We start from the raw sequence: 26,197 nt of genomic DNA, 5'->3' as shown, positions 1-26,197 counted from the left end.
GAAAGCCCAAGGCAAAGGCATCTCTCTCATGACATGTCCAAACCTGTGGCAGCTATGGTGAGTGCCAGGCGACATGGTCAATATGAAAGCCCTAAGGGGATTCACCAGGGATTGTTGCTGTTGTGCCACGTTGGAGGTGTGCAACCAGAGGAGAGCTAGCTTTTGACACCTGAGAACACACAAAAGGGTAAACAAGCAAACTGCACTTTCCAGTCAATATTGGTGGACCATCCTGTTAAGTGTAATACATAGACCATTTTTGAGAAATGCTTCTCCCAAAGTACTAAAACAACACATCTGGTTATTCTTTTGTGGGGCAACAATTTTTAAGAAAAATTATAGCCCCAAATGGGGAATTGTTATAAGAATTTTGAGGTCATATCTATATATATATAATAATTGTTCATAAAACATGTACATGAATGTACAGGCACATGTCTGAAGCAGCACAGGAAGACAGGCCTTTCTGACACCATTTTGACTCTCTCTCTGACCAGGTGTTCCTCTGCAAGGAAGAAGTGGGGTGGGGGGAACCTTCTCATTGTCTCAGGAATTAAAGTGATAATCCCTGGCATCCTGATACCTGACTGCCAGACAAAAGGGTGTGATTAACTTGGCTGGGAAACAGGGAAATGTAAATATCTCTCAATTTTGTTGATTAGGTTTTGGGGGGCAGGGGGCAGGGTCCAGACTGCTCAGATTACTGCCACCAGACCTCCCCTTTCATGATGTACCTATGATGAATCTAGGGAGGGGGGTCTTGGGCTACACCCCTTCTGTGACATATGGATGATGCTTCTGGGGGGGTGGGCTGAAACCAATTTCAAATTTCTTTTTAAGGGCAAGACATCTTTGTTTGGGGTTCCTTCCTTGTTCTCCTGTGTGAGAGGAAGGACCCTGTTGCAACAGTTAAAATAAAAGTGCCTTGCTTCGTACGTCCTGGTTTGGTCTCTGTTATTTGGTGGGCAGGAGACGCTTAAATTCGTCTGCTTGCCTGGATCCTTGAGCTCTCCCTGGGTCAAGATCCATTTCTCTGGGTTCATAGGAACCAGCTTAAATTTTACAACAAGTCTCAGGATCCCTTCCAGATCTATTAGTCTATTAGCATTTAAAATGGGGGGGGGGAGGTTGGCTTTTACAACCCAACTTATCACCAAGGGAGCTTAAGTCCATTGTTGGCCAGAGAAGAAAGGGTAGAGCCAGACAGAGACCAGTTAAAGGAAAGCAAGGCAGATATTTATTTTTCTGTTGCAACACCGTCCCCACCCCACCCCATCCCGCCCCTTTGCTAGGTGGTGAGGGGACCCAGAACAAAGGTGTGTACCATCTTTTAAAATCTTTAGAAATTGCCCAACTCCTTAGTCAAACCATCCCAAATCATAACACAAATGTCACAGAAAGAGGTGGCCTGAAACAGGGATTTGATAGTATTATGACAGTCCTCTGTCTTGTCTAGATAACTGATGATGCTTGCTGTTTGTCTTTTCCTGGCCAGCCTGGGCCATTCTTTAGGAGTTGCAAATGCCTTGATTCTTGAATCAATTGTCACACCACCCTTTAGTCATACACAGAATATGCTCTTTTGACAGGTCTGCTATGCTTTTAACAGATACTTGCCAGACTGGTTTTGCAGAGGGGTGGCAAGAAGTTTATCGCCAGTCTATTGGGAAATGTTTTATCAACAACGTCTTGCCCTCTGTACCATTTCAGCTCAGGTTTTACTGGTAAATGTGATATTTCATCAATAAATTGGTGGATTCATTGAGAAAACAAGGTGAAGTGAAAGCATCCTCTGTAAAAAGGCACATCTGAATACTTGGTTACCATTTTAACAGTGTTATATCTTATATTGGACATGCCATTTACAGAAGGGTTCCTATTGCATTGCCTGTAGTTACACACAAGGGTTTGGGTCTTTTGTCGACACACGTATGTGTAGATGCGCTTAATTTTAATGTGTCATTATTTTTCCCTACCAAAACTATACAGACACACTTTGCAGACGCCAAGTTTCTCTGTACAGCCCACTTAAACAATGAAACACAACTGATCAGGAAGGTCACTTGGACAAGCACAACTGAGCAATTTGTACAAGAATGCAGTGGTTGTGGGGCCTAACCATGGTGAACTCCTATAGGCAAGTTACTTCCGGAAAACGACATGATCTTTTGCAATGCATTGTTTTTGCTTGTCTGTGTATAAGCCACAAATTCAGGATCCATCTATCAGAAGGAAGGAGCTCCTTCCCCAATTTGAGAATCACTTAGGACAATTCCTATGGTTCTCAGATGTCTGCATAACAGAGGCACACTCAGGCATTCAACCCTGAACCGAGAAACTAATTTGTGCAACTGGCACCTGCAGAGATCTATCAGTGCACACTGATGTGCTTTTGTCCTGCAGAACCATTTGTATCTATTAATTAGCCCTGCCCTGGGCCTTTCTCCCAGGTTCTTCACAAAGGTGCTGGGTTCACCACCATGCATTTATGTGAAGCCTTGCACAAGCCTGCGGAAACAGCTGCAATGTACTTCACATTTTGGAAAACCGATGCAGCTTTGTTGCTGAAGCTAAGCAATTTTAGCCATATAAACTGCATGCCTGGGAACCATGCAGAAACTGCCTTTAGCATTTTGGAAGGGTGGGATTTGGGGGAAAGTAAGTGACATCCACAGGGCTAGAGTGAAGGGTTTCTTTGCATCCTTGAGATCCTAGGTTTTACTCCCTGACTTAAAAGATTTTGCACTTGATATTGAATCATTAATGGACAATTGCAGGTCGTTCTCCTTCAATACCCTCAAAGAGTTACAGGGGACTAGTCTCTTACGCCTCATTTATTCCATCTGCAACCCCTCCTGAGGTGCCCTGAAGGCTGCTTGTCGTGTTTGCTGCAAAACAATAAAAAATAAAACCTAGCCCTCTTTTTACCAATCACGTGGGCCAGCTTTAAATAATTGCTGCTGTTGCTGCCACCTACTCAGGAAGAACAAACCATGTAGAAGAGCTCTGCTGGATCAGACTAATGGTCCATATCTAGCCCAGCTTCTTGTTTCCCATCATGACCAGTCAGATGTTTCTTCAGAAGTCCACAAGCAAGGCATGAAGGTAACAGCCTTCTCCTGCTGGTGCTCCCCACAAACAGAGATATCCAGAGCCATGCTGCTTCTGATTCTGAAGGGACTGAGTATCAAGACTACATACACACCCTACATTTAAAGCACATGAATCCCCCCAAAGAATCCTGGGAATGGGAACTGTAGTTTAGCCACTGCAGAGCTACAATTTCCAGTGCACTTCACTGGGGTAGGAGGGTGCTTTAAATGTCTGGTACATACAGAGCCTTATTGACCATGAATTTTAAAGCTGTCTAAGATGAAGGCCAAATTAAAGGCTAAACTAAGAAAGAGGGAATGATGCACTTTCTCCACACCATGTATAATTTCATTAATGTCTGTCATGTCCTTCCTTGGGTGCCTCCTTTCTACACTACCCACCTTCAATGTTTCAGTTTTGATTCCCAATACACACACAGTTTCTCACCCCACCATGGTGTACACACACCAGCCTTGACACACCTAGGGAGGGTGTGTGGAAATCAAACTCCAATTTCTCACACAACCATACCAAGGGATTAAATGAAAGGGAAGGACTTCCCAGCATCACAGAGAACATTTTTTATTTACGCCCTTCAACCATTATGATGTGATAGCCAAACTTGGTTTTCACAGGAGGGTCTGTGTACACGGGCTTGTCCATACTGCTGACAGGCAAGGCAAAGGCTGCATCTTGGAAGGGCCCCACCATAGAGCCTCTGCTCATCCAGCCAAGATCTCCCTGGAAAAGAAGAACAACAGGAGACTGTTAAAGCCCGATAGCAGGGCTGTTGGGCAGAATTCAGTACATTTAGTTTTTAGCAGAACTTCAGGGCCCCAACCAGAGCCAGATGCAAAAGGTAGCTGTGGGGACGGGGCTACTGTTCCCCATGAGCCCCCACACTGTGCTGACCTGTTTGTACACATATAAATCCACATCTGAGTTACTACACATCAGAGATTCAAACAGTCTAATTTAGAAAGGGAGGAGGGATGTTGTTGAAGTGGCTGCTATAACAAAAGTGAGAGTGAAAAGCCCTCACCAGTCCCCTGTACATCATCCAGTGATCAACCAGGAGATCCAACGTCTCTTTTGCCCTTCCTTACTCTAAAAGGCACAAGCCCTTACAGCTGGACCTCAGTTCCCTCTCCAATATGCTATACCTTGTTTGCTTTCTGCACATGCTCCTGACAAGCCTAATTTGCTTTTCCTGTAGGTCAGGTTGCTAAGATATCGTCAACATTTTGCTTACCATAAGTTCACTCTTCGTTCCTTTTCGCTTTCACCTTTCCAAGCCTCCTCACCTCCTATGTCCTCTTCTGTTGGGATTTCCACTGAAAGCTCTGTCTTTTTTAAAACTCATTTTACTTATGCAAAGTGCTGTACACACAGATTTCATTTGGCTCCGCCTCTGTGTTTCTGCTGCAGCTAAGCTTCACTCTAGTCTTTTAAATCCAAATCTCAACTAGCTCAGTGTTTCCAAATTGTACAGCAGAACAGGCAGTGAAGTAGCAAAAGCAAGACTATAGCACCTTGGCTGCCTCTTTCTCTCAAGTCCTCAGGGCAGCAAAGGAAAGGTGCCAACCACAGCAACAAGGTGGTCTATCAGCACAAAAAAGAAAGAGGCACATACCCCTTGTCTGGCTTTGTCCTCGCTGTACTGAGAGGCTACTTCACTGAAGCGCACCCCAGCCTTGAGTTTTTCCAATGCCTCCAGGCATCTGCTATGCTTCTCACACAGAATATGCCTCACCTAAAAAGAAGCAGAATGCAGACTAGACAAGCATACACCACTCTGCCTGAAGATTTTTTTGTTGGGGGTCACCCAGAGTGGCTGAGGCAACCCAGTCAGATGGACAGCATATAAATAATAAATTATTATGTATTATTATTATTCCTCAATAGGTGATGCAAACAACAGCAGCTCTGGCATTTGACTGTAATTTAATGTGGTTTACTGTACCCCGTCTCACTAGTTGTGCATCCCATAGCATTGAGTCATTAGTGTAGGGGAGAGGTGTTGAACTCCCAACTCCCATCAGCCAGCAGTAGTCCAGCAACATATGGAGGGCCACAGAATCCCCACCCTCCTTGTGCAGACTGATGTCAAGCTAGCTGTGTTGAGCGGCTAAAGATCAGGAAGCAAGTCACCCTCCCCAGTTTAGCTGACTTACGCTGTACATACATTCTTGTCTAAAATGGCACTGCAGGGACACCATCCAAGGTGAAATGACACAAAACACCCACCTTCACACTGCTGCCACCTCCTTTAGGGCCCTGGGCTTTCTTATCTGCAGCATCACTGCCAGAGGATGCTCCACCTATGAAAACACACAAGGTCAGAGGCAACAGTGAGACACCCTGGGTGCGCTATGACACCTTCCTTCCATAATGCCAAGCCCACACACTGTGCTCGGCTGTGTGTGTGCCCTGTGCAGCCAAACTCCAGGTTACCAGTCTCACAGCAATGCACGAAAGCATGCTAGACTTATGCTGCTGTAAGGCAAAGGTTGCTCACCCTGCTTGAACCCAGGCGGGATGTGAAAGCGCACAGAAACACCACAATCACAGCACTGGGAACTGAATCACAATAATAGCTTTTTTCTTTCCCCATTCCTGTTTTGCTTGACATTCTGCCTGAAGAAGCATACTGTACCAGAGAGAATATGAAAAATTGCTCCCTGTTTTGTAACATTGGTTGGTCCTGATAAAAAGTATCCCCTCACTTTGTCCGAACTGCTGTTTGTACCATCTGCAGCTGGGGAGGAGGGCTCATGCCATGGACACCATTACTGACCCTGCTGACTGACTGGGGCCGATGGGAGTTGGGAGTCCAAGAGCATCTAGAGGGCCACAGGATTACATATCATTGATCTGGGATATGCTGTACCACAAACCGGTCTCTTCATGAGTCAAGGGGCTGGAAACCTATTAGGGCATCCCAGGCACCTGTGGAAAAGTACATGTCTCAGAGATCTCTGCACGCCACCCTGGTGCTTAAATCTGCTTCAGGCCGGTTTAAGATGTGCAGGGTTAGACATCGCCTTCCAGAGAAGCGGGACCGGGGGGGGGGCGAGCAGAGACTCTTAGGCTGTACTGTCCCTTCTGGGAGACAAATCAGGATCCCTGGGATCCCTGTTGTCAGCACTTGGCTGGGGAGATGGAAACTAGGACTCCTGGGTTCTCTGGTTGCAGATGGAATTCATCCCACCCACCCCATCCCTCCCCCATTCAGCGCCCACCCATCCCTTACCCTTTCCCCCTTTGCCGCCGCTTTTCCCTTTCGGAGGCATCTCCACAGCTTCTTCCGCCCTCTCTGAAGTGCTGCGGCGTCGCTTTCATTTGACGTCATGTCCCGCGACTCAACCGACCCGGCGCCCCTTCCCCTTTGCGAAAGTGGCCCAATTAGATGCCGGCGGGGCGGGGCTTCACAGCATCCGTCAAGCGCAGTGACAGAGCGGGGATCGCGGAGGATTACTGCGAGGCAGAGACCCTTCCCGGCATCGCTAATGTTCTGTAAAGACGTGTTTCACCCTTTAACCCCAGAGAAGTGTGTTTGGTGTGGGCTGGCAAACGGGAGACCGAATACTTTCCTTCTTCCACTAGACTACTGTGTTCTTATACTGGCGTGCTATGGTCCATGGGTTCACGAAGAGTCGGACACGACTAAACGACTAAACAACAACAATAATACTGGGTGCAGAGGAAGGAACCGTCCTCCTTTGCTAGCCCCCGCAGTCACCTACATGTAAGAGAGCTGAAGATGGCATACGTGGTTCTCTCTTCTCCCATGTTATATCCACAAAAAGTTAAAAAGTTAGGTTGAGAGACGGTGGCTGGCCCTTGGTTCCCCAATGAGCTCTCTCACTAAGTGGGAATTTGAACCCTGGTCTCTCCCAGGTCTTCCCCAACATTCTTTACTTACACAGTATTGGTTTGCACTGTGGTGTACCAAGGCAGATACACAAGGCTGCATTGTTGTAATTATTGTAGGGTACGAATACTGTGTGCTAATATTTTCAATATTTACAACTCACCTCTTGTCTTGAGTGGACTCGTCAGAATGGCATTGAAAGTGCACCCAGGGCTCAGCTGGGGGTTTCAATACAAGTCCAAAGATTACAGCCGAGAGACAAAAATACTTTGAAAACATTAAAGCGGAAAATAGAGGAGTTACTGCTCTTTCTTCCATCTCCACCACTTCAGGAGGCCCCAAGACATAGATTTTGGGGTCCAGTCTCAGCATCTCAAGTTTAAGTCTCAGAGTCATAAACTGGTCTCATGTTACTGTCTCTTTACCTTGGTTGCTTGCTTCCAGTCTTAGTCCTACTAAGAGCAGATCCATTGACATTTATGGACATGACCAACATAGATCCATTAATTTGAATGTGTCTGTTGTAAGAAGTTAGTTGGATAAAACCACTTGACTATAGTATTACATACTGTTGTACACTGATACAGTACACTGGAAGTATTGTACAGTATAGTACTGTATTGTACCCTGATATCAGTGTACTGGAAGAAGCAAAGATCACCTATGTTGAAGCAATGATTCTTCAACATCAACTTCGTTGGACTGGTCATGTTGTGCGGATGCCTGATGATTGTCTTCCAAAGCGACTAATCTATTCATAACTTAAAAATGGAAAGCATAATGCTGGTGGTCAACAAGAGAGGTTTAAAGATTGTCTCTTGGCAAATCTTAAAAAATGTAGGATAAACACTGATAACTGGGAAACACTGGCCTGTGAGCGCTCCAGTTGGAGAACAGCCTTTACCAAAGGTGTCATGGGCTTTGAAGACACTCGAACTCAGGATGCAAGGGAGAAACGTGCTAAGAGCAAGGCCACGCTTGGCAAATCCACACTGTGATCAACTCCTGCCCGGAAACCAATGTCCCCATTGTGGAAGGACGTGCGGATCCAGAATTGGCCTCCACAGTCACTTACGGACTCATTGTTAAAACCATGTTTATGGAAGGCAATCTTACTGTACTCGGCTACAAGTGATCACAAAAGAAAAGAAGACATAGTATTATTTTAAAATACTACACAAACCCAGTCATTTTGAAAGAGAAAATACAATGTATGTTTCCCTAAATTTCCATTTTCATCCAGTGGAAAAACTGGATCCCTACCACTATGAAGAGAACCAATATTTTCCCCTTCTCTATGTTCCATTTTCCTGGGTCTTCACATCTTTAATTCCAACCCTTTATCGTTGGGCTACAGCTCTGGACCCTGTTTCAGTATCAGAAAGTATTTTAAGAACCCAGAAGTCCCATGACACCACTACGTACTACCCCACAAAGAATTTCAACTTTAGAGTGCTGGTTACTTGCCCACCCTAATAGCAATGCCAAACCAAAATATCAGATAAGGAAGATTGTGTTATTATATGCTTGCCTATGTTACCTGGACCCTTAAAAACAATCTTCCACCTAGGGTAATCTAACTTTACAGAAGGCAGTATCGTCAAGTCCACTTTAAAGATAACTGAGAAAAAGCAGGGCCTTGAAGTTGCCCTTCAGCATCTGGACAGCAGACCAATCAGGTGTACAGGTTACCTGGTCACTGTCTTCCTCAAATACTAAGATGAATTTATTTTTACATTTTTAAATCTGTATGTATGTATATAAATTGGCATATGCACATGTGTCCTTGGTTTTGTTTTTACGGTGATGTAGATATTCTGGCAATCTATAAGCGGCCATCCAATGTTGCCTGAACAAATATGATCCCCACCAGAGGCCCTGCTGTTCTGTGCCATTGTTGCCATCAGATGCAGAATGGGGCATTTTTTAAGTCTCTAGTGCCATCCATACTTGCCTGCCTTTGGCAGAGCAGCTTATTTATTTGAAGAGGCGTTTGGTGTTTTGACTGACTGTTGTGCATATACAGTGGTACCTCGGTTTAAGTACACAATTGGTTCCCAAAGTCTGTACTTAAACTGAAGCGTACGTAACCTGAAGCGAACTTTCCCATTGAAAGTAATGGAAAGTGGATTAATCCGTTCCAGACGGGTCCGCGGAGTACTCAACCTGAAGCATACTTAACCCGAAATATGAGTGTAATTGGTTCTGGAAGTCCATACTTAACCTGAAGCGTACTTAACCTGAAGTGAACTTTCCCATTGAAAGTAATGGAAAGTGGATTAATCCGTTCCATATGGGTCTGCAGAGTACTGAAACTGAAAGTACTCAAACCGAAGCGTACTTAAACCGAGGTATGACTGTAGAGTTAATGTACTGTTGCCACTTCTGATGCTTATTGTTTAACAGTGATCATTTTAATATTCTAAACAGCTTGTTTTATGTTGTATCAGTTGGACTCCAGTAGCCACTTTAAACAGAAAAAATTTAATGCAGAAAACACATGGTAAAATATGAAAATGAATTTCACATGGCCTAGCAGGAGTTTCTATGGCCAATCTATTCTTACTGCCATCTTTTCCAGTGTAGACTTTAATAATCAGGGTACAGTAAACATAGGTTGACCTATGGTACAGGCTACCTGCAAACCACCCTGTGATCTTCAGATGAAGGGTGGTATATAAATTTAATAAAGAAATGTTACAAGTGTGTGGGTGCCAGACTCCCCTAAATTCCTGGGCCAGAAGTATCAGAATTTAATTAATGCTTAGGGTGTTAAAACTGGGTGCCAGACACATGTGTTTTAAGTTAGGTGCTAGACTTCTAAAATCCATGGATCCAGTGAGTGTTAGAATATAATTCAAGCTTGGGTGCTAAAACACTTCTAATCCCTGGAATCAGCAAAGTGTCAAAAGCTCATTAAATCAGACTATTCTCCTGTGTTGTTGCACTGTCTAAGGTGATAGGTGATTAAGAAACAGAGGACCAGATATAAAATGGGTGTGGCCCCTCCCTCAACAGATACAGTAAAGCCAAAGTTTTAAAAGTTAGAAGCAATGTGAGCTAGACGCATAGAAAACATGGTTAGACTGTCTTAGATCCAAGACTGTGGTTATGGAAGAAGCAAGACCTTTTTGGGGGTGTTGATGCTGTAAACCCATCCACCATAGGCTCAGATTGTATGTATTTGTAAAGAAACCCTATAGCCTAAAGGCACCACAGTCTCTGCTGTGCCTCATTTCCAAAATGAAACACAAACCCTGCGTAAAGCGCCTGGAACCCCCTGGAATCTTGCACCACTTGGAGATTGGAGGTGGCATGCAACAATAATAATAGCACCCAGCAGATTGTAGCAACGATACCACACATGGAAGAGAGCCACCACTCATGTTAAAAACCCTTAGCAATTTTGCAAAAGAATTCAGTGTTGCAGAATCAAGCTTGATGAAAAGTCATAGATCCATGATCAGAACCCCACCCCCATTTCTTCTAAATAGCTGTTAAAAGCAACTGTGGAGGGGTCCAAATTGAACTGGGATCGCAGAGCCAGGAGAGGGAAGAGACTGAACTTTTCTTCCACACTATTTTTAAAATCTGCATTGACATCTTTAATTTGTATTTAATTACAGTAGTACTTTTTAAAAAAAATCTGTACAGGAATTGTTTTTAAGAAAATTTTATTCATTTACTATTTAATGTTTGCCCCCGCCCCAGGGCAACTTTGGGAGAAAGGGTGGGATATTAATTTATCCTCTACCCACAATATAACCTCTACCCACTCAGGAGCTGTCATTTTCTCACCATGACAAATAGCAGCTTCCAGGGGAGAAAGGGAAGATTTCAATCAGGAAAGCAGCACAATGGAATGAATTTTTAATAGACCCCCTTCTACTGTAACACTGCAGTCACATTCCAATCTCCTTTCTTCCACAATGGCTATTAAAATAAAATTTAAAGAGAAAGCTGATCTGATCATGGACCACCAATGTGTCATCTAGTCTGGCCCTTACAGACCTTTGCTAGGACAACAGTTCCCAAGTTTCAACACATAGAATGTGGTCAAAGCAGCGAATGTAAGCACCCTGGGGAGGGTGGTTCAATAGGGCAAATGGAGAACTGCCCCACAAAGCTCAGTCTGCTCTCAAGCAGCTGCCACCTGCCTACCTTCTTGGTTGTCAGCTTCCTTCCCCTTAAGTCTTAAGTGTTGCCCTTTTAGAACTCAGCAGGGAGGAAGATGAGGACAAAATTAGTTGGCTCCAGCTGTCATTGGCCCTGGCTTGATCAACCCTTGGCCTCCCAGTCTTCTGCTCTACCATACCCAATAGCCACCACTGGGACCACCTCTGCATACACACCAACAGTGGAGATAATGGAAGTGTCTTGAGAAACCTCAGAACTGGAATCAGCTGGAAAAAAGCGCTGCTTTGGTCTTTCCACAATTTCCATAACCATATGAGAACAGATAGGTCCAAAATAGCTGATTCTGTCCAAACAAAAGTCATGAAACAGAGTAATCACAGCACTGAAATGAAATGTTAGAAGGTTAGTTTCTAACAGAAATGTTTGGTCTCTCTGGCGGCTGTAAACTCACCCAACAAACCATTTCTGTTGCAAAATGGCAACTATTTCTGCTTGCAATCTTTCTCTTTATTATAAATGATAGAAATCAGAAAAAAACTCATGGTCCAAAGTCCTATTAGCTTCAAGTTCATGCGGCTGTTTTCAGTCCATCAAAGCCACAGAATTTCCACCTTTTTTCAAGGCTTGCTCCAACACCACTCATCTCCTGCTTGAAAGTGTGCTGGAGTCGCATCATGAGGGCTTCCACTTCACTAGCACAAATCTAGAAAAGAAAAACAGCATGTAACTAAAACAGTTCAAGACAAAAAACAATGGACAATCCTCTCAGTTCACCATGAAGTGTTAACATTTAACACCTTGGGTGAGATGTCATTTCAGGGTATCCTGAACCAGATATGCCAGACACACAATCCTGCTAACGAACTTGGGTCACTCACTGTCCACTGTTTCTCTAGGGAGCTCTTGACTCCAGGGACCAGAAACACCACACCTACTACTGATGAACTGCACACTGGTTAGAACAGGCATAGGCAAACTCGGCCTTCCAGATGTTTTGGGACTACAACTCCCATCACCCCTAGCTAACAGAACCAGTGGTCAGGGATGATGGGAATTGTAGTCTCAAAACATCTGGAGGGCTATGTTTGCCTAAGTCTGGGCTAGAATATGTGGATAAAATCAGAGGGTTGTTATTGAAGCACAATAGATTGTGTGACCACAGCACTTAAGATGCAGAGGTTGGGAATTTTTGGCCCTCCAGATGTTGCTGGCCTCCAACCCCCATCAATGCCAGCTAGTATGGCCAATGGTTGGAAATTGTGTGTGTGTGGAGTCCAACATTATCAGGAGGGTCACGGGGTCCCTATCCCTGTGCTAAGTAATGGCTTATGTTGCAGCTACAGGTGGGTGGCATTAAGCCTGGGAGGTAGGGAAGACAGCCTGTTCTGCATGGGGTTGCCCTCCCCTAGGGGTAATCCCGGTTTCAACATTGTCACTGGAGGTTCAGGTGACCGTGGTGAGTAGAGAGTGCCTATTTCCATCTCCAGCTGATTTGCAGCCATGCTCCCTTTTAGACAGAGATGATTTGGCCACTCTACACTGTACTCTGGTAATTTCCAGAACTGAGTACTGCCTATTGCAGTGCGCTCTATGTGGTTCTGTCTTTGAAGGAAGACTTGCAACATTGAATTGGTCCAAAATGCAGTAGCCAGTTTACTGGCTGGGGTTCCATTAAGAATTCACATACACTCCAGAACTAGTTGTCAGTTGGTTTCCAGACCAAATTCAAGGTGCTCACATTTAGTGTTTGAAGTCCTAAATAGCTTAGGTCCCAAATAACTGAAAGATTGCATCCTTCCCTACAGATCCTCTTGGGGGTCAAGACTGGCAGAGGGGAGTATGGGCACTCGGTAGTTCCTACATCCTCAGAGGTCTGGGGCGGAGGGCTCAGAAGAGGGTCTTCTCAGTAGCAGCACGTAAGCCGCGGAATTCCCTGCCCATGGAGCAGCTTCTGGCACCTTATGTAGTTTTTGTCATATGTTGAAGAAACACTTCTTTACCCTTTGACACGAGATATATACTTTATATATTAGAACCCACCTCTTGACTGTAATTTCTTTTAACTGAATATTTAAAATTGAATTTTTAAATCACTGCAGCCTGCCCTCAAGGTGAAAGGCGAGCAAGAAATCAAATGATAATCATCATCTGCAGGCACTCCAAAATCCATGGGACAACTCCTTGGCTGGCAACAACTTGGGCTTTTATTTATTAAATTTATGTTTCCCACCTTTCCTCCCAGTGGAGCCTAGGGAGGCTTTTAATTGTGTCACAAAATGCCCCTCAGTGGCACATACTTTACTTTGCTCATCAGACAAGAGGTGCAGGCACATACCTTGCTATCAAGGCGCTGGAGGTAGGAACAGATGTATTCAATGCTCGCTCCAAAAGGGTGAACGTGCAAGAAGGTCGAGATTATTCCTATAGAAACAAAATTACAGTAATGGAGTTACGTCCAGGACTCAGATGCTTGCAGAGAACACGCCCTCTCATAAGATGTCAAAGAGATAACTAACTACCTGACATTTAGAAGACATCTGAAGGCAGCTCTGTTCAGGGAAGTTTTTAAGGGGTGACATTTTAATGTGTTTTTAATCTTCGCTGGAAGCCACCCAGAGTGGCTGGGGAAACCCAGCCACATTGGTGGGGTACAAATAATAAATTATTATTATTATTATTATTATTATTATTATTATTATTATTATTATTAGTCTCTACTGTGAGCAGTTCTGTACCTTTGGGGAAGAGCATAATCTGGCTTTCAACTTTTCAAAATGTCATGGGAATGCTCAAGCAGCAGGTCATTAGTGAAGGAACATGTCACCCTCCATATGTTTTTAGCCTCCTGCTCCCATCAGCAACAGTCCAGCAACATCTGAGATTCACAGGTTCTCCACTTCTAGTGAAGAGAGATTCCCACTACAGGCTCCAACTTATTTGTTATAACATCAGGTGTTATGTATGTTGGCCTGACTCAGACCAGGCTTCATTAATGGTTATCAGATTGGGCTGCACTTCTGGTGGGTGGACCAAGGCCCAGATAAAAGTAGTACTTTTGAGCATATGCACTTTTGTTATTGAGCTCTCAGAACCAATTTTGCTTGTTGGCAAAATTATTCACAGCTTGGTGTGCTTTGGGAATTAACCAAGAGAAGGTGTTCCTGTTGATTAAAAAAACACTGACACTTAAACTTGTGTTTGCTTCATGATTGCATCATCCATCCCACCCATTGGAAAAGTTTTTACTTTTATGGGAAAAGGCCAATTTGTTGTACAATAAAGATGCCTGGAGTGCATAATGAATTTAGGTTGTACATATTGCAAAAGATAACGAGCCTTTACACCTGAGCTTATAGAGCTGGCATATCTTGAAGAGAGGGAGGTGTAGCTTGGTGTTAAAGAGCACATGCTTTGCAGGCAAAAGGTCCCAGGTTCAAGGTCCCTGCCTGAAACCTTGAAAGGTTGCTGCCAGTCAATACTTAGGTAGATGAACCAATGATCCAATGGTGCCCAGCAGCCTCCTATGTTTCTGTGTGGAATGTATCCCAGCCTCAACAATACCGTGGCCAGTGATCCTTACCCACTAGCAAAGCTTCCCTTTCTGATTTGATAGGACTGCCGTTGAATCTTCTCTCAAGTGTGCTCTCCTTCTCCTGGCACACTGAGCAAGCTGGTGAAAAGTCGTTGGCCTGAAGGCAATTACAGATAATTACTTTCTAGCACTGATTTGTATCCTAGCAATCTGTCAATTAAGTCACCAGCTGCATCCTGCATGTTGCACAGTAAGCATACTTTACAAACAGTAAATAAATTATAGAATGGGGATAGGATAAAGGAGCTGGAAAAAACACATTAGAAATTATTCCCAAATGTGTGTGCGTGCGTGCGCGCGCACGCACGCACACCCACCCACCCACCCACCCACCCACCCACCCACCCCTGAATGGGCATTGACTTCTTCACTTACAATGGATTTTTATTTTTATTTTACATGCTCACAATTAGTGTAATATTCTTCAGGAAAACACACAACTGCACATCAGAGTCAGCCAACATTTGTTGTAAGCCAACAAATGTGAGCTTCTCTCTGCAAATAGAAACAGCAGGTGTGGGGATCTAGACTGCAGCAGGGGAATGCACCTTGCCCTCCCCACTATGGGCCTGATCCAGTTCCCCCCTTCCCCTGGCACACTGGCTGTTTGTGAAAGAAAGAAAAGAATCTTGCACTGAAGTTAAAACCTTTACATCACAGGTAGTTAGCCTCAAGATGGCTTTAAAAGGGGATTAGACCAGGCATCCCCAAACTGCAGCCCTCCAGATGTTTTGGCTAATGCATGGAGAAGAGGTCTATCAGTGGCTAGCATAGCTGAACAGAACTTCCATGCACAGAGGTAGTATCTCTCTCTGAATACCAGGCTCTGGGGAAGGGCATCACTTCCTCGCCTAGCTTGGAAGCCCCTAGAAGCAACTGATGGCTGCCTTTCAGAACAAAAATGACAGATTGGGCAGACCTCTGTCTAACACAGCAAGAGTTATTGAGAAAGTGGGAAGCTTACACAATGGTGATAATCCATCAGGGAATAGGGAACAAAATGGTGAGGGCCAGCTAAAACTGAATTAGCCAAAAGAAATCTAACCAAAAGGACTAAAATAGGTTGCAAGATTTTAATAATAATGGAAGATCTAGTAAATCAGACAAAGGGTGCAATTCCATAAAGTTTGAGAACAGTAACTGTTACAAACCATGTAATCACCATGGCTGAAATTAAGCATCACATGTCATAGGGAGAAACTTCAGTTTCAGTGCAGAAATAGAAAGGGGCAAAAGGATGGTTTTGTGCCTCAAAGTCACCATTGTCACCATTGTCTATATTACCTCAACAGGTTAGTTGAGGCTCATTCTAGGATTTGTGGAAAGCAAAGGAAAATACTGCCTGCTACCCTGCATAGTAAAGGTAAAGGTAAAGGGGCCCCTGACCATCAGGTCCAGTCATGTCCGACTCTGGGGTTGCGACGCTCATCTCGCTCTATAGGCCGAGGGAGCCGGCGTTTGTCTGCAGACAGCTTCCGGGTCATGTGACCAGCATGACAAAGCTGCTTCTGGCGAACCAGAGCAGTGCACGGAAATGCCGTTTACTTTCCCGCTGGAGCGGTCCCTATTTATCTACTTGCACTTTGATGTGCGTTCGAACTGCTAGGTGGGCAGGAGCTGGGACCGAGCAACGGGAGCTCACCCCGTTGCAGGGATTTGAACCGCCAACCTTCTGATCAGCAAGCCCTAGACTGTGGTTTAACCCACAGCACCACCTGGGTCCCTTAATTTGCATAGTAGGACTGGGTTAATAAAAAAAAAGCAGCCATGTTTGAACCTGAATTCACAAGGAAATATAAAAATAACACTATGTCAAAGTATTCAGAAAGAAACTTACAAAGCTCACATGGTCTTGATCATTGGAGTCTTTGCCCCATTCTGGTCCAGCAGCCAGCTCTTGCTACATTCAGTTGGAGAAACAAAAAAATCATAGTCCCAGTAGCATGTTATTCTTATGAGTTGAACCACTCAGCACTTTTCCCTCTCAGTGATAAACATCACCTTAGCAAACTAAGGCAGAGTTAACAATCAAGACAGCGCCGTCTTAAGCGCCCCTGTCGCCATGGCGCGCCGGATCTCTCCGGCGCCCTTCCGCCCCGTTTCCCAGCGCGGTGGGCGGGTGGGCGCGGTGCTGCTGCGCGGTGCTGCTGCGCGGCGGGCGGGCAGACACAGCGCGATCTCTACGGCGCCCTCCCACCCTGTTTCCCAGCGCGGTGGGCAGGTGGGCGCCGCGCGCAGCTGCGCAGCGGACCGGCGGGTCAGCAGGCGGGCGCAGCTTGCGGCGCCCTCCTGGCGGGCCGGCGCCATGGTGCCCTGCACCACCGGGGGTCTATGATGAGCCGGCCCTGAATCAAGAGCAAAATCATGTGCAGCCACTAACCCAATATTATTATTTTAAGATGAGAAAGTTTTGTGCAACTCCCCAAAGAAGTGTCTAATAATTAAAAACAACAGCAATATCATAAAAACTCGTTACGTGGCGGAAAGTCATACAGGCAGGTGATATGAAATGCAACACTGGCTTGAGGCTACAAGACTTTTGACATGTAAAAGATTCAAATTCTCAACGGATATGAGGCAAGTTACCCAACTTCATACACCTTTGCTCTGTTCATACCAATGCCAGTAAATAGGTTACTACATAATTCAAGACTGTTTTGGCAAGGCCTGGTGTGTACATTTTTATCCCACCCTTCCCCCAAGGATAGTGGGCAACATACATGGTTCTCCCTATTCTATTGTATATTATCTTCACAATTACTTGTGAGGTGGGTTTAGGTTGTAAGAGAGAAATATTGGCTCCCAGTTACAAAGGGAGCTTTATGTCCAAGTTAGGATGGAGAGCCAGCACCTGTGAGCAAAACTTACCTTTTCATTTAGGCTTTCAAGCAATTTGTCAAGTTGTGCTTTTTCTTCATTGACTTTTTCCAGTTCAGCATCTCTTCTGTCACATTCATCTTGGAGTTTCAGGAGATGCTTGGAAAGAGGAAGAGAATAGTTTCATCTATTGTATTTTTAGCACCCAATCCCATACACTGAGTAAAGTACAAACAAATCCGAAACTAATACCAGGCAAACTACTATTCATTCATTCATTCATTAAATAAATAAATTGGCATCTGGTTGGCCACTGTGCGAACAGGATGCTGGAAAACATGGGCCCCTGGTCTGACCCAGCAGGGCTGTTTTTAGATAAAGTGTTACTTCCTCTGCTCTATCTACTTTTCCACTGTCTTATCCCCTATTTTATTCCAACCTCTCTCCCAGTGGAGCTCCTTTTCTGGCAGAACCTATCTTCAATGCATTGAAAAACATTTATTATATAACATCCAGCCCATTTTACATTTTACAGCTCATGGTACAGCTTTTGCATACAAAAGTTAAAGCTACCTGAGCTGTTCATTTTTAGAGGACATCCCTTTTTTATTATCCAAAACTCTTGCTGTTGTTCTTTCTGCAGATGAGTGAGCCTTTGTAGTCCCTCTGACTACCGGTAGCATAGCATTTAGGAACATAAAAGATATTCCTGAAACAGCTGCTTGGAACAAACAATTTAGGTGCCCTTTCATGGTGCCAAATCTGTGAGGAAGACCCACATTAGTCCATGTGATTAGGTCCACTCATTGTTCTACCAGTCACATGGAAACACACTGATTAACTCTTTCCCCAGCCGCACAGAAGCAGTTTTACGACTACATCAGAAATAGTATCTCAGAAATGCATTCAGGGAAGCCTCTGGCACTGTAAAGCCTAAACAGTACTGCTCTGTAATCAAGTCTACTTCTTAGTGGCTCAGCATTCCCATGTTGTAACCTTGGAAAGAGAATTTGGACATGTTGCAAGCTTCACAAGGGCATTTATTTTCACTCCAATAAAAGGCATCAGTAGAACAGCCTTCCCCAGAGGTTTAGGACTACAACCCCCGTCAGCACCAGCCATCATAGACAGTGGTCAGGAATTATGGGAGTTGGAATCCAAAACTTCGGGAGGGCACCATGTTGGGGAAAAGAGATTTTCTTTGGCACAAGGCAATTATTACAAATATTCATTGGAGGTGGTTTCCTTTTGTAGGAAAGAGTCCTACCTGCTGCATGCCTTGCAAAGCCTGCTGGAGAATCTTTAATTTCTGGTCTTTGCTTATGTCTTCATCTCTGTCCACTTTGCCCTGCTCTTGCTTTAAGAGATCCACCTCATTCCTGTAGGCATCAAGCTGACATTTTAAGCTGTCATTTTCTTCCTTCAGAGCTTCTGCTTGAGATATTAAAGCTGGGGGTTGGGAAGAGAAAAAATGGGTAGGGGGGGCTCACCTAATGTCCTTGGAATTAGTTTGACCTTCATTGTACCCCATTTGGTTATTTATTTTCTAGAACACCTTCTAAATATATGCATAATTCCTTAATAAGTATGTTGGAGATGTTTGTGTTATACATGTGTTATACATCAGCATCTGGTCTCACCTGTTTTGGTAACTTGCTCTGTAGGCACCCATGACACAGCTGTAGTATGGATTGCGTCAGACTGATCTGTAGTTAGCATGATACCATGCATGCTTTGCAGCAGGGGACAGTAAGCAAATGCAATGGCTGTACATCACAGGAACAAATTATTATCTATAGGCCCCATCCAGGGCCGGCCCTATGGCAAGGCTGGGTGGTGCAGGGCGCCAGGGCGCCGGGCTGCCAGGGGGGCGCTGGGCTGCGCCCGCCAGACAGCTGCACTGGGAAACGGGGTGGGGGGGCACCGGAGGGATCTTCGTACCACGGCACAAGGGTGCCAGATATGCTTAAGACGGCCCTGGTCCCATCCCCTGTATTAACTGGTGCCTCAGCTCTTAGGGGAACTACCAAGTGCATTTCAGATTTTATGTGAGAATCCAGATCTGCAGGAACTCAAACAATGTATATAGGTAAGTCATCCAGAAATATGAGGTCTCAGTGCAGGAAATAACTGCGACTAGCTCTGCCATTCCCAATCAGCTACTGTTTTGAAACTGACTCTAGCTGGAAAAACCTGGGGCCCTGATTAAAAATAATAGGTAAGTAGAACACACATGCTTGAAAACCGCTCACCCCTGAACTTGAATACTCTGGCTTCCTTTCAACACAGTGCCAGTCATACCTGACTCTTCCATCTCCTTGGCATCTGATGGCTCTGTCTCATCGTCAGACATTTCCATTTCCTCTTCTCGTCGGATGCCCATCAGCTCATCATTCTGAATGTTGCGGATTTCCTATGATTTAAAGAGCATTTTTATATATAAAAGAAAAAAGAAATGCTACTGATTGCTCTGCAGGCTGGTTCACAGGTAAGAACCTGCAAGAAGTACCAGGAGAAAAGGAATAGGGGGAGAAGTGTAGCGACTTTGTGTTTGGTAATGGCAGGCTTTGGACACTTAAACCTATCAAGTTCCCAATTTGTGCAATTTGATAGAATTCATTCACAGAATTTTGGGGTGGGGAAGATTAGCATGGAATTCAAAGCAAGTCCCCCTTGGTGATAAATATTGTAACTTGCACAGTACGTTCAAAGAACAAAATGTTTTATGTTCCTTGTCCATTTTTTAATCTCCAAGTAACTGAGGATTGAGTAATTTTAATTACTCAAACAAGCCTCATGATCCTTTCATTCTTTATACACATGGCTTGGGAATGATGTAAACCAAAGCCTCCCCAGTTCAACTCTTAGCAACACCAGATCTTAGCAACAGTGAGGTTCTAAGGCAGAAGTGCAGTCTGTCTGAAAAATGGTTATTTTGGAGGAAAGGGTGGGGGAAACCTAAGAGGCTTATCCTTTGGCTATTGCCTGAATATTAGGGTGAGAAATCCCACCAACTCCCAGCCCCCTCCACAGATGCAAAGCATGGGGGGTCCTTTTGTAGAAAGGTGCATAGCAATTCCAGGCTACACAGAAAAGTCACATGGCAGCTAAACAGAAATGAACAACCAGACAAAAGTGTGATGGTTAAAGAGATGGAATGATTTGCTTCTAGGGTACTGGGGACTTTTATGCTAGATTTATATTACCCAGCCTAGTATTGCTTACGCTGACTAACATCAGTTATTCAAAATCTCAGGCAGAGAAGAGTCTTTCCCAGGGCTTTTTTTTCCTAGAAAGAGATGCTGGAACTTATTGAGCTTTTTTTAGGGGGAGCAAAGTTGTGCCAGGGAATAGCAAATTTACAGAGGTGCCAGAATGCCCTGGACTTTCCCATCACTGCTACCCAATCCTTCCAACTGGAGATACCAGGGATTGAACCCACAACCTTCCACATTAAAAGCACCAACAGAAATAAAGGAATCAATTAATGAATGACCTACTTATGTGACGCTTACACAAGAAAACTTGCACAAATACTATGCAGTAGAACGAAATATCATTATACCCCCCTTCCTTCTCCCCTCATCACTTTCTTTTTCCCCACACTGAATGTAACTGAACTGTGAAAAGGACCCTATGAATTGAAAACAGACACTATATGTACTTTTGTTACACAATACAAATCATTAATAAAATAAAAAGTAGGCAGCATTCTTCCCAAGTTCCCAAAACTCCATATTACGGCATCCATCTCACACTATCTCCTTTATTTATTTATTTTTGGATGAAGACTGGTCAATGCTGGAAAGTGCTGAAAGGTTTGTTAATAAGCCATCAAGACATGGGTCCTTAAGAACTCTCCATTAATATGTCTCTACCCAGCCACTAAAAGTAGATGGACTATGCATGGCAGGGTGTTTTCTGTTACAGTACCAAAGGTGTGGAATTGCTCTCCAGAGGGAGGCCAACCTGGCCCCATCACAGCCAGCTTCCTGCCATTTTGCAAAAACATGGCCCTTTCGCAGAGCACTTGGCAGACAGACAGTAAGATCGTAAGCAATTCTACTGTTTGGGCCAATTCTCTTTATTGCATTTTTAGTTGCTTTTTATACTTTGCTGGGATTCATTAAGACAGAGAGGCAGGATAGCAGTGTTTTTATAAATAAACATAAATGAAAATGGTTTTCGAATAAGCGTGCCAATTACTCCGCAGGCACAGCAGGACAGGATCTAAATTTCATTTATTTATATCCTGCGTTATTCTACTCCAGTTACGAAACTACCAATAAAATCGCGCAGAATACTTGCCATATGTTCCAGATCACAATTACTTACCTGAAGCTGCCACAAACTGCAAGGAACCTCATTGTATATTTGTATTTTAAACCAGTTTAACACATGCCCAGTTGCTTCTCATCCCAACTATTTGCCACTGTGATCCAGAATAATCATGAGCAAACTATGTCACAGAGTAGCACAGGCGCCACTCTTGAACAAGGCACCTTTGCATTAAAATTGTCCTTTTATATCAATGTTAGTTATGGCCTGTTTGAGTACTAAGCTATATCACGGTCTCATGTGAATCCTTAAATCATTTGCAAGTATGTCTTAATGTAAGGCAGAATGGCGAAGTTCTGGCCCCCCAGTTGTTGTTGGATGAAAACTCCTATCATTTCTGACCATTGGCCATGCTAGCTGGTGCTGATGGGAGTTTGAATCCAACACCAGAAGTTTCTGGGGAAGAACTTGAACTGTCTTCATTTCCATGTTTCTTATGTTCTCAGTTCTGCATGCCTGACAACCGAATGCACGACTGAACATTTTTAAAGCTTCTTTGGATCTTCTTAAACAAGCCTGTCCATCTCTAGCCCTTTCTAAATCATATAGAATACTCAGCCTCTTCAAAATTCTACAATGCACCACCACTTAGGGGCTTCCTTCAAATTATGCCTGGCACATTCACTGTTTCTGCTGCAGGCTTCAGTAGCAGACAGGCTGCATGGTCGCCCAGAATTTAGAGTCAGAATAGGTCAAAGAGTCAAATCCTTGCAATAGCAGAACTTCTTTAAATCATACCTGGCAGTAGTTCATCTGGTCTCATCAAATGTGTGGAGAGAAAAAGCATCCAGGGAAGGAGAATCCATACTCCTTTGTTCAACTATTACAGCTAAGAATACTTATTCGCATGAACCCAATCTCATCTGCAACTTGAACCCAGCACAACTGCTCTTTTCTCCATAATGCCTGTCCCACGTGGGACATTTGTAGCCTTGTTACAGCCTCATGGCTAATGCTAGCACTGCCACAACTTTCCAGCCATTTAACCTAACTAAGAAGAGCCCTGGCAGATCAGATTGAAGGCCCACCTAGACCAACATTCTGCCCCCACAGTGGTTAACCAGAAGCTTATGGGTAGCCCACCAGCAAGACACACACACCCCCATATTCCCAAACAGCTGACATTCAGATGATTGCAGGCTACAGATGATGACCTCCTTGCCATGTTTCTAGCTCCCTAAGTTTTTATATGGCTATTGTGTGTGTCTTAAAGCACCTGAATCCACCTTAGTATAATAGCAATAGTAATTATTATTATTATACCCCGCCCACCTGACTGGGTGGCCCTAGCCTCTCTGGGTGGCTTTCAACATATATAAAACATAATAAAATGTTAAACATTAAAAAGCTTCCCTATACAGGGCTGCCCTCAGAACTGAAGAGAGCAGAGCTACTATCTTTAGGTCATAGGCATAATGCTGCCCAAAAATGCAAGTACTGTACAACTGTTTCTAAGGAGCTTCATTCATATCCCACTATAATTCTGAACTGCTTCTTAATAGTGTTCACCAATGGCTGTTCTTTTCCTCTCCTGAACTTCCTCATGCTGTGTTTTGCTATGAACTTAGCTCCATGTGCGTTGCTACTTACCTTCCAGGGCAAGGCTGGAAAAATCCATCCTTTTATAAGCAAGCCTATAGGCCAGAGGGAGCTAACAAAAAGTAAAAGGAAGTACCAACCTCGGCTTGCTTGCACCATACGCTGATGTTCTTACGTTGCGCTTTCGTGAAATGGTCCCAAGCCTTTTGTTTGGATGCAGAATGGTAAACGGCCACTATCTGCTCGACTGTAGTTTCAAAATCAGCAGGCAAAACCAGGCCACAATATCATCCAGAGAGGGCAAGAGAAAGGAGTAAGAGAGCGGGATCAGGCAGGTGGTCCAGTGAATCTTTTTCTTATGATGCTTTTCTGGGTGGAACCATAGCTGAGAAAGATGGTGCTCAGGAAGAAGCTAGAGCCACAGAACTTGGAGATCAAAGCAGCACAACAGGCAAGATCTGTTTATATGTCCAATCAGGCAGAAGCCAAGTTAACAGAGTAAGCTGTCTTGATGAGGAAGGTGACACTAAACACTCAAAAACGGAGTTTCTTTAAAAACTCAAGAGGAAGAAAAGCACTCATGTAAAAAGAAACAGATGTTTGGCGAGAGAGAGAGAGAGAGAGAGAGAGAGAGAGAATTCCCCCCCCCCACTTCACTCTGTAACTGCAAATAAGTACTGGACCCAAAATCCTGCACATTGAATCTTACCTTTGGTTTTTAATTCCATTTCTAGTCCTTACTACCAGAGTAATGGCTTGGAAAAATCTCAGAAGCCAAAAAGAAATGGGGTGTGACTTCCAGTGGAGTTTTAATATTCCCAATAGGTTGGCTTGCTTGTAACACTAAGGCAAGCAATGGTTTAGCATGGGTCCCAAGAGAGGAAATCACAGCCACTTTACTTGTCCTTCTGCTGCTGCACTGCTCTGAGCTAAGCCAACATTTAGCTCAGCATGTGATGAACCCAGGATTGTAGCTTGTCTCACTCCAGACAAACAACAGCAAGGTCTGTTCTTCGGTTTACAACATGGTTTGTCTTGATCGAGACAAACCATGAACCTTAGTTCAGTCAACACACTGAGCCAAAACATGGCTTAGCTCAGAGCAGTTCAGCAGCAGAACCAGGGAAGGAGTGTAGCAGCAGCGATATCCTCTCTGAAAAGCCTCACACTCATGCATTTGTGCTGAGCATTTGGCTTAGCATAACATGTGAACCAGTTTTATGACTAGACTTTTTAAAAAAATCACCACATGTACATGTTTGCACAGCTTATATGAGAAGTTGCAATGCACAGTTTTCCTCGGGATGAATGTTATTTTAAACACCAGAGTAGGGCCTGTTGGTGATGTGGAAAGCATGATATGCTGCACCACATTTAGTAAAGTAATACAGGTCCTTTCCCAAAACATATTCCTGCAAATTTCTAGGCAAAAGGTTGAGATGTGAAAGATCATCTTCCCTGAAAAGAGCTAAAAATCCATCACATAGCCACAGGTGATTGGCTTGAACACTGGAGAGGCTACTGAATTGCTCTTGCCCTGGCTAAAGATTGACCAACACCAATATCATGACAGGATTCAGGTCTGAGGTTCCCCCCTCAATCTCCACCCCCTGCACTTATTGTTTCCCCAATTGCTACTTACTGTACATCCTTCTGGAATCCGGGACCAATTTTTTAAATTTTTTTTAAGGCTAACAGAATAAAACAATTCAAAACAAACACTAAGCAAACTGTAAAGGACTTCAGAATCCTCTTGGTACACTCAGGAGACGAATGGTCACACTGTGCTGTGATCCATAACAAGGTGACCTTAAAATCAGATTATCAAGGCCAGGAGGCTGCTGAGGTGTCTGCTTCCCCAGCTGTGAGGCACTGCAGTGTTGCTGCCTGCCAGGGACTTGGTTGGCTAGTTACTCAGTTCCAGAGAATGAAGGAAAAAAAGCTCTGCAGGACATTCAATAGGAATAGAATCTCCTGGTTGGAAATGGATCTTGGTTAACAACAGGGCAGTGAAAACTGCAGAACACTCCCAGGGCTCAGAAGAGCATCAAATGTTTTGTACATAAATTTTAAAGTGACACGAAAAAGGGAAAATGCAGCAATATTACATTACCTTGAAGGCTTAAATCTCCCATTTAGTAAGATGATCTGTAGATCCTCAAATGAACAGGAAGGTAAGGGATTTGGCTATACACCTACCTTTGTTGCCTAAGCCTCTCAGCAATCACCAAAGTACAAGGCTGTGGTTAACACAGGAGCAGCCTGTGGGTAGGAACATCACTAAGGCAGAAAATACCTGCACATCCCGAGTGTGAACAGAAATTAAGAAGACACTTCAAAGAAGATTCAGAAGCTTCAGCTGGTGCAGAAATAGGTGGTCTGTCTCCTGATGCAGTATGTATGCTGCAAGCACATGACATCTACTAAGGCTCACTACCATGTTCTTCCCTGTGTCCCATCCCATTAATAATCACCCAAGAATGCTCTCCAGACTGTATCATTAGTTTACCAAAGAAAATGTGCACAGTAGGAGTTTTGTGGGCTTTTTTGTTTGTTGTGTCTGGGGACCATTTTTTCTCCAGAAACCTATCAGAATAAGATTTTGATAGTTTTCCAGAAGCTTTGTAAGATTTTCTTGTTTCCACTGAGCATTGATGGCCTGGTAACCTTTCGTTCATTTAAAATTAATTTTAATGCCCAGCATTTTATCTGCTAAATGGTTTATCTTTTTCCTTTAAAAAAAATATTTGCTGGTTTTCTTTGACATTTGTACCAATGCAGCATGGTGGTTGAGAAATTTGTAAGAA

The 26,197-nt window shown here is 44.0% G+C and overlaps 2 protein-coding genes across 4 annotated transcripts in view; both read right to left on the bottom strand.

Moving 5' to 3' along the window:
* Positions 1-3,659: 3,659 nt before the first annotated feature.
* PIN4 (peptidylprolyl cis/trans isomerase, NIMA-interacting 4) lies at positions 3,660-6,424 on the bottom strand. Its single transcript, XM_035122970.2, has 4 exons — positions 6,347-6,424; positions 5,341-5,414; positions 4,727-4,846; positions 3,660-3,834 (listed from the first exon to the last, which is right to left on the bottom strand). The coding sequence occupies exons 1-4, from the start codon at positions 6,384-6,386 to the stop codon at positions 3,676-3,678; spliced, it is 393 nt and encodes a 130-aa protein (XP_034978861.1). The 5' UTR covers positions 6,387-6,424; the 3' UTR covers positions 3,660-3,675.
* Positions 6,425-9,647: 3,223 nt separating this feature from the next.
* ENOX2 (ecto-NOX disulfide-thiol exchanger 2) overlaps positions 9,648-26,197 on the bottom strand; it is a 38,779-nt gene continuing 22,229 nt past the window's right edge. For all 3 annotated transcript variants that reach the window (XM_035123068.2, XM_060270132.1, XM_035123073.2), the window contains exons 8-15: positions 23,531-23,637; positions 19,815-19,926; positions 18,781-18,962; positions 17,565-17,672; positions 16,534-16,596; positions 14,685-14,793; positions 13,440-13,525; positions 9,648-11,807 (exon numbers count right to left, since the gene is read on the bottom strand). In XM_035123068.2, the coding sequence (XP_034978959.1) occupies positions 11,673-11,807; positions 13,440-13,525; positions 14,685-14,793; positions 16,534-16,596; positions 17,565-17,672; positions 18,781-18,962; positions 19,815-19,926; positions 23,531-23,637 (902 nt within the window). In that variant the 3' untranslated portion in view covers positions 9,648-11,672. The remainder of the gene's footprint in view (positions 11,808-13,439; positions 13,526-14,684; positions 14,794-16,533; positions 16,597-17,564; positions 17,673-18,780; positions 18,963-19,814; positions 19,927-23,530; positions 23,638-26,197) is intronic.

Source organism: Zootoca vivipara, chromosome Z (assembly GCF_963506605.1).
Source record: "Zootoca vivipara chromosome Z, rZooViv1.1, whole genome shotgun sequence".
Classification (NCBI taxonomy): domain Eukaryota; kingdom Metazoa; phylum Chordata; class Lepidosauria; order Squamata; family Lacertidae; genus Zootoca; species Zootoca vivipara.
This window is presented reverse-complemented; position numbering and strand designations above follow the sequence as displayed.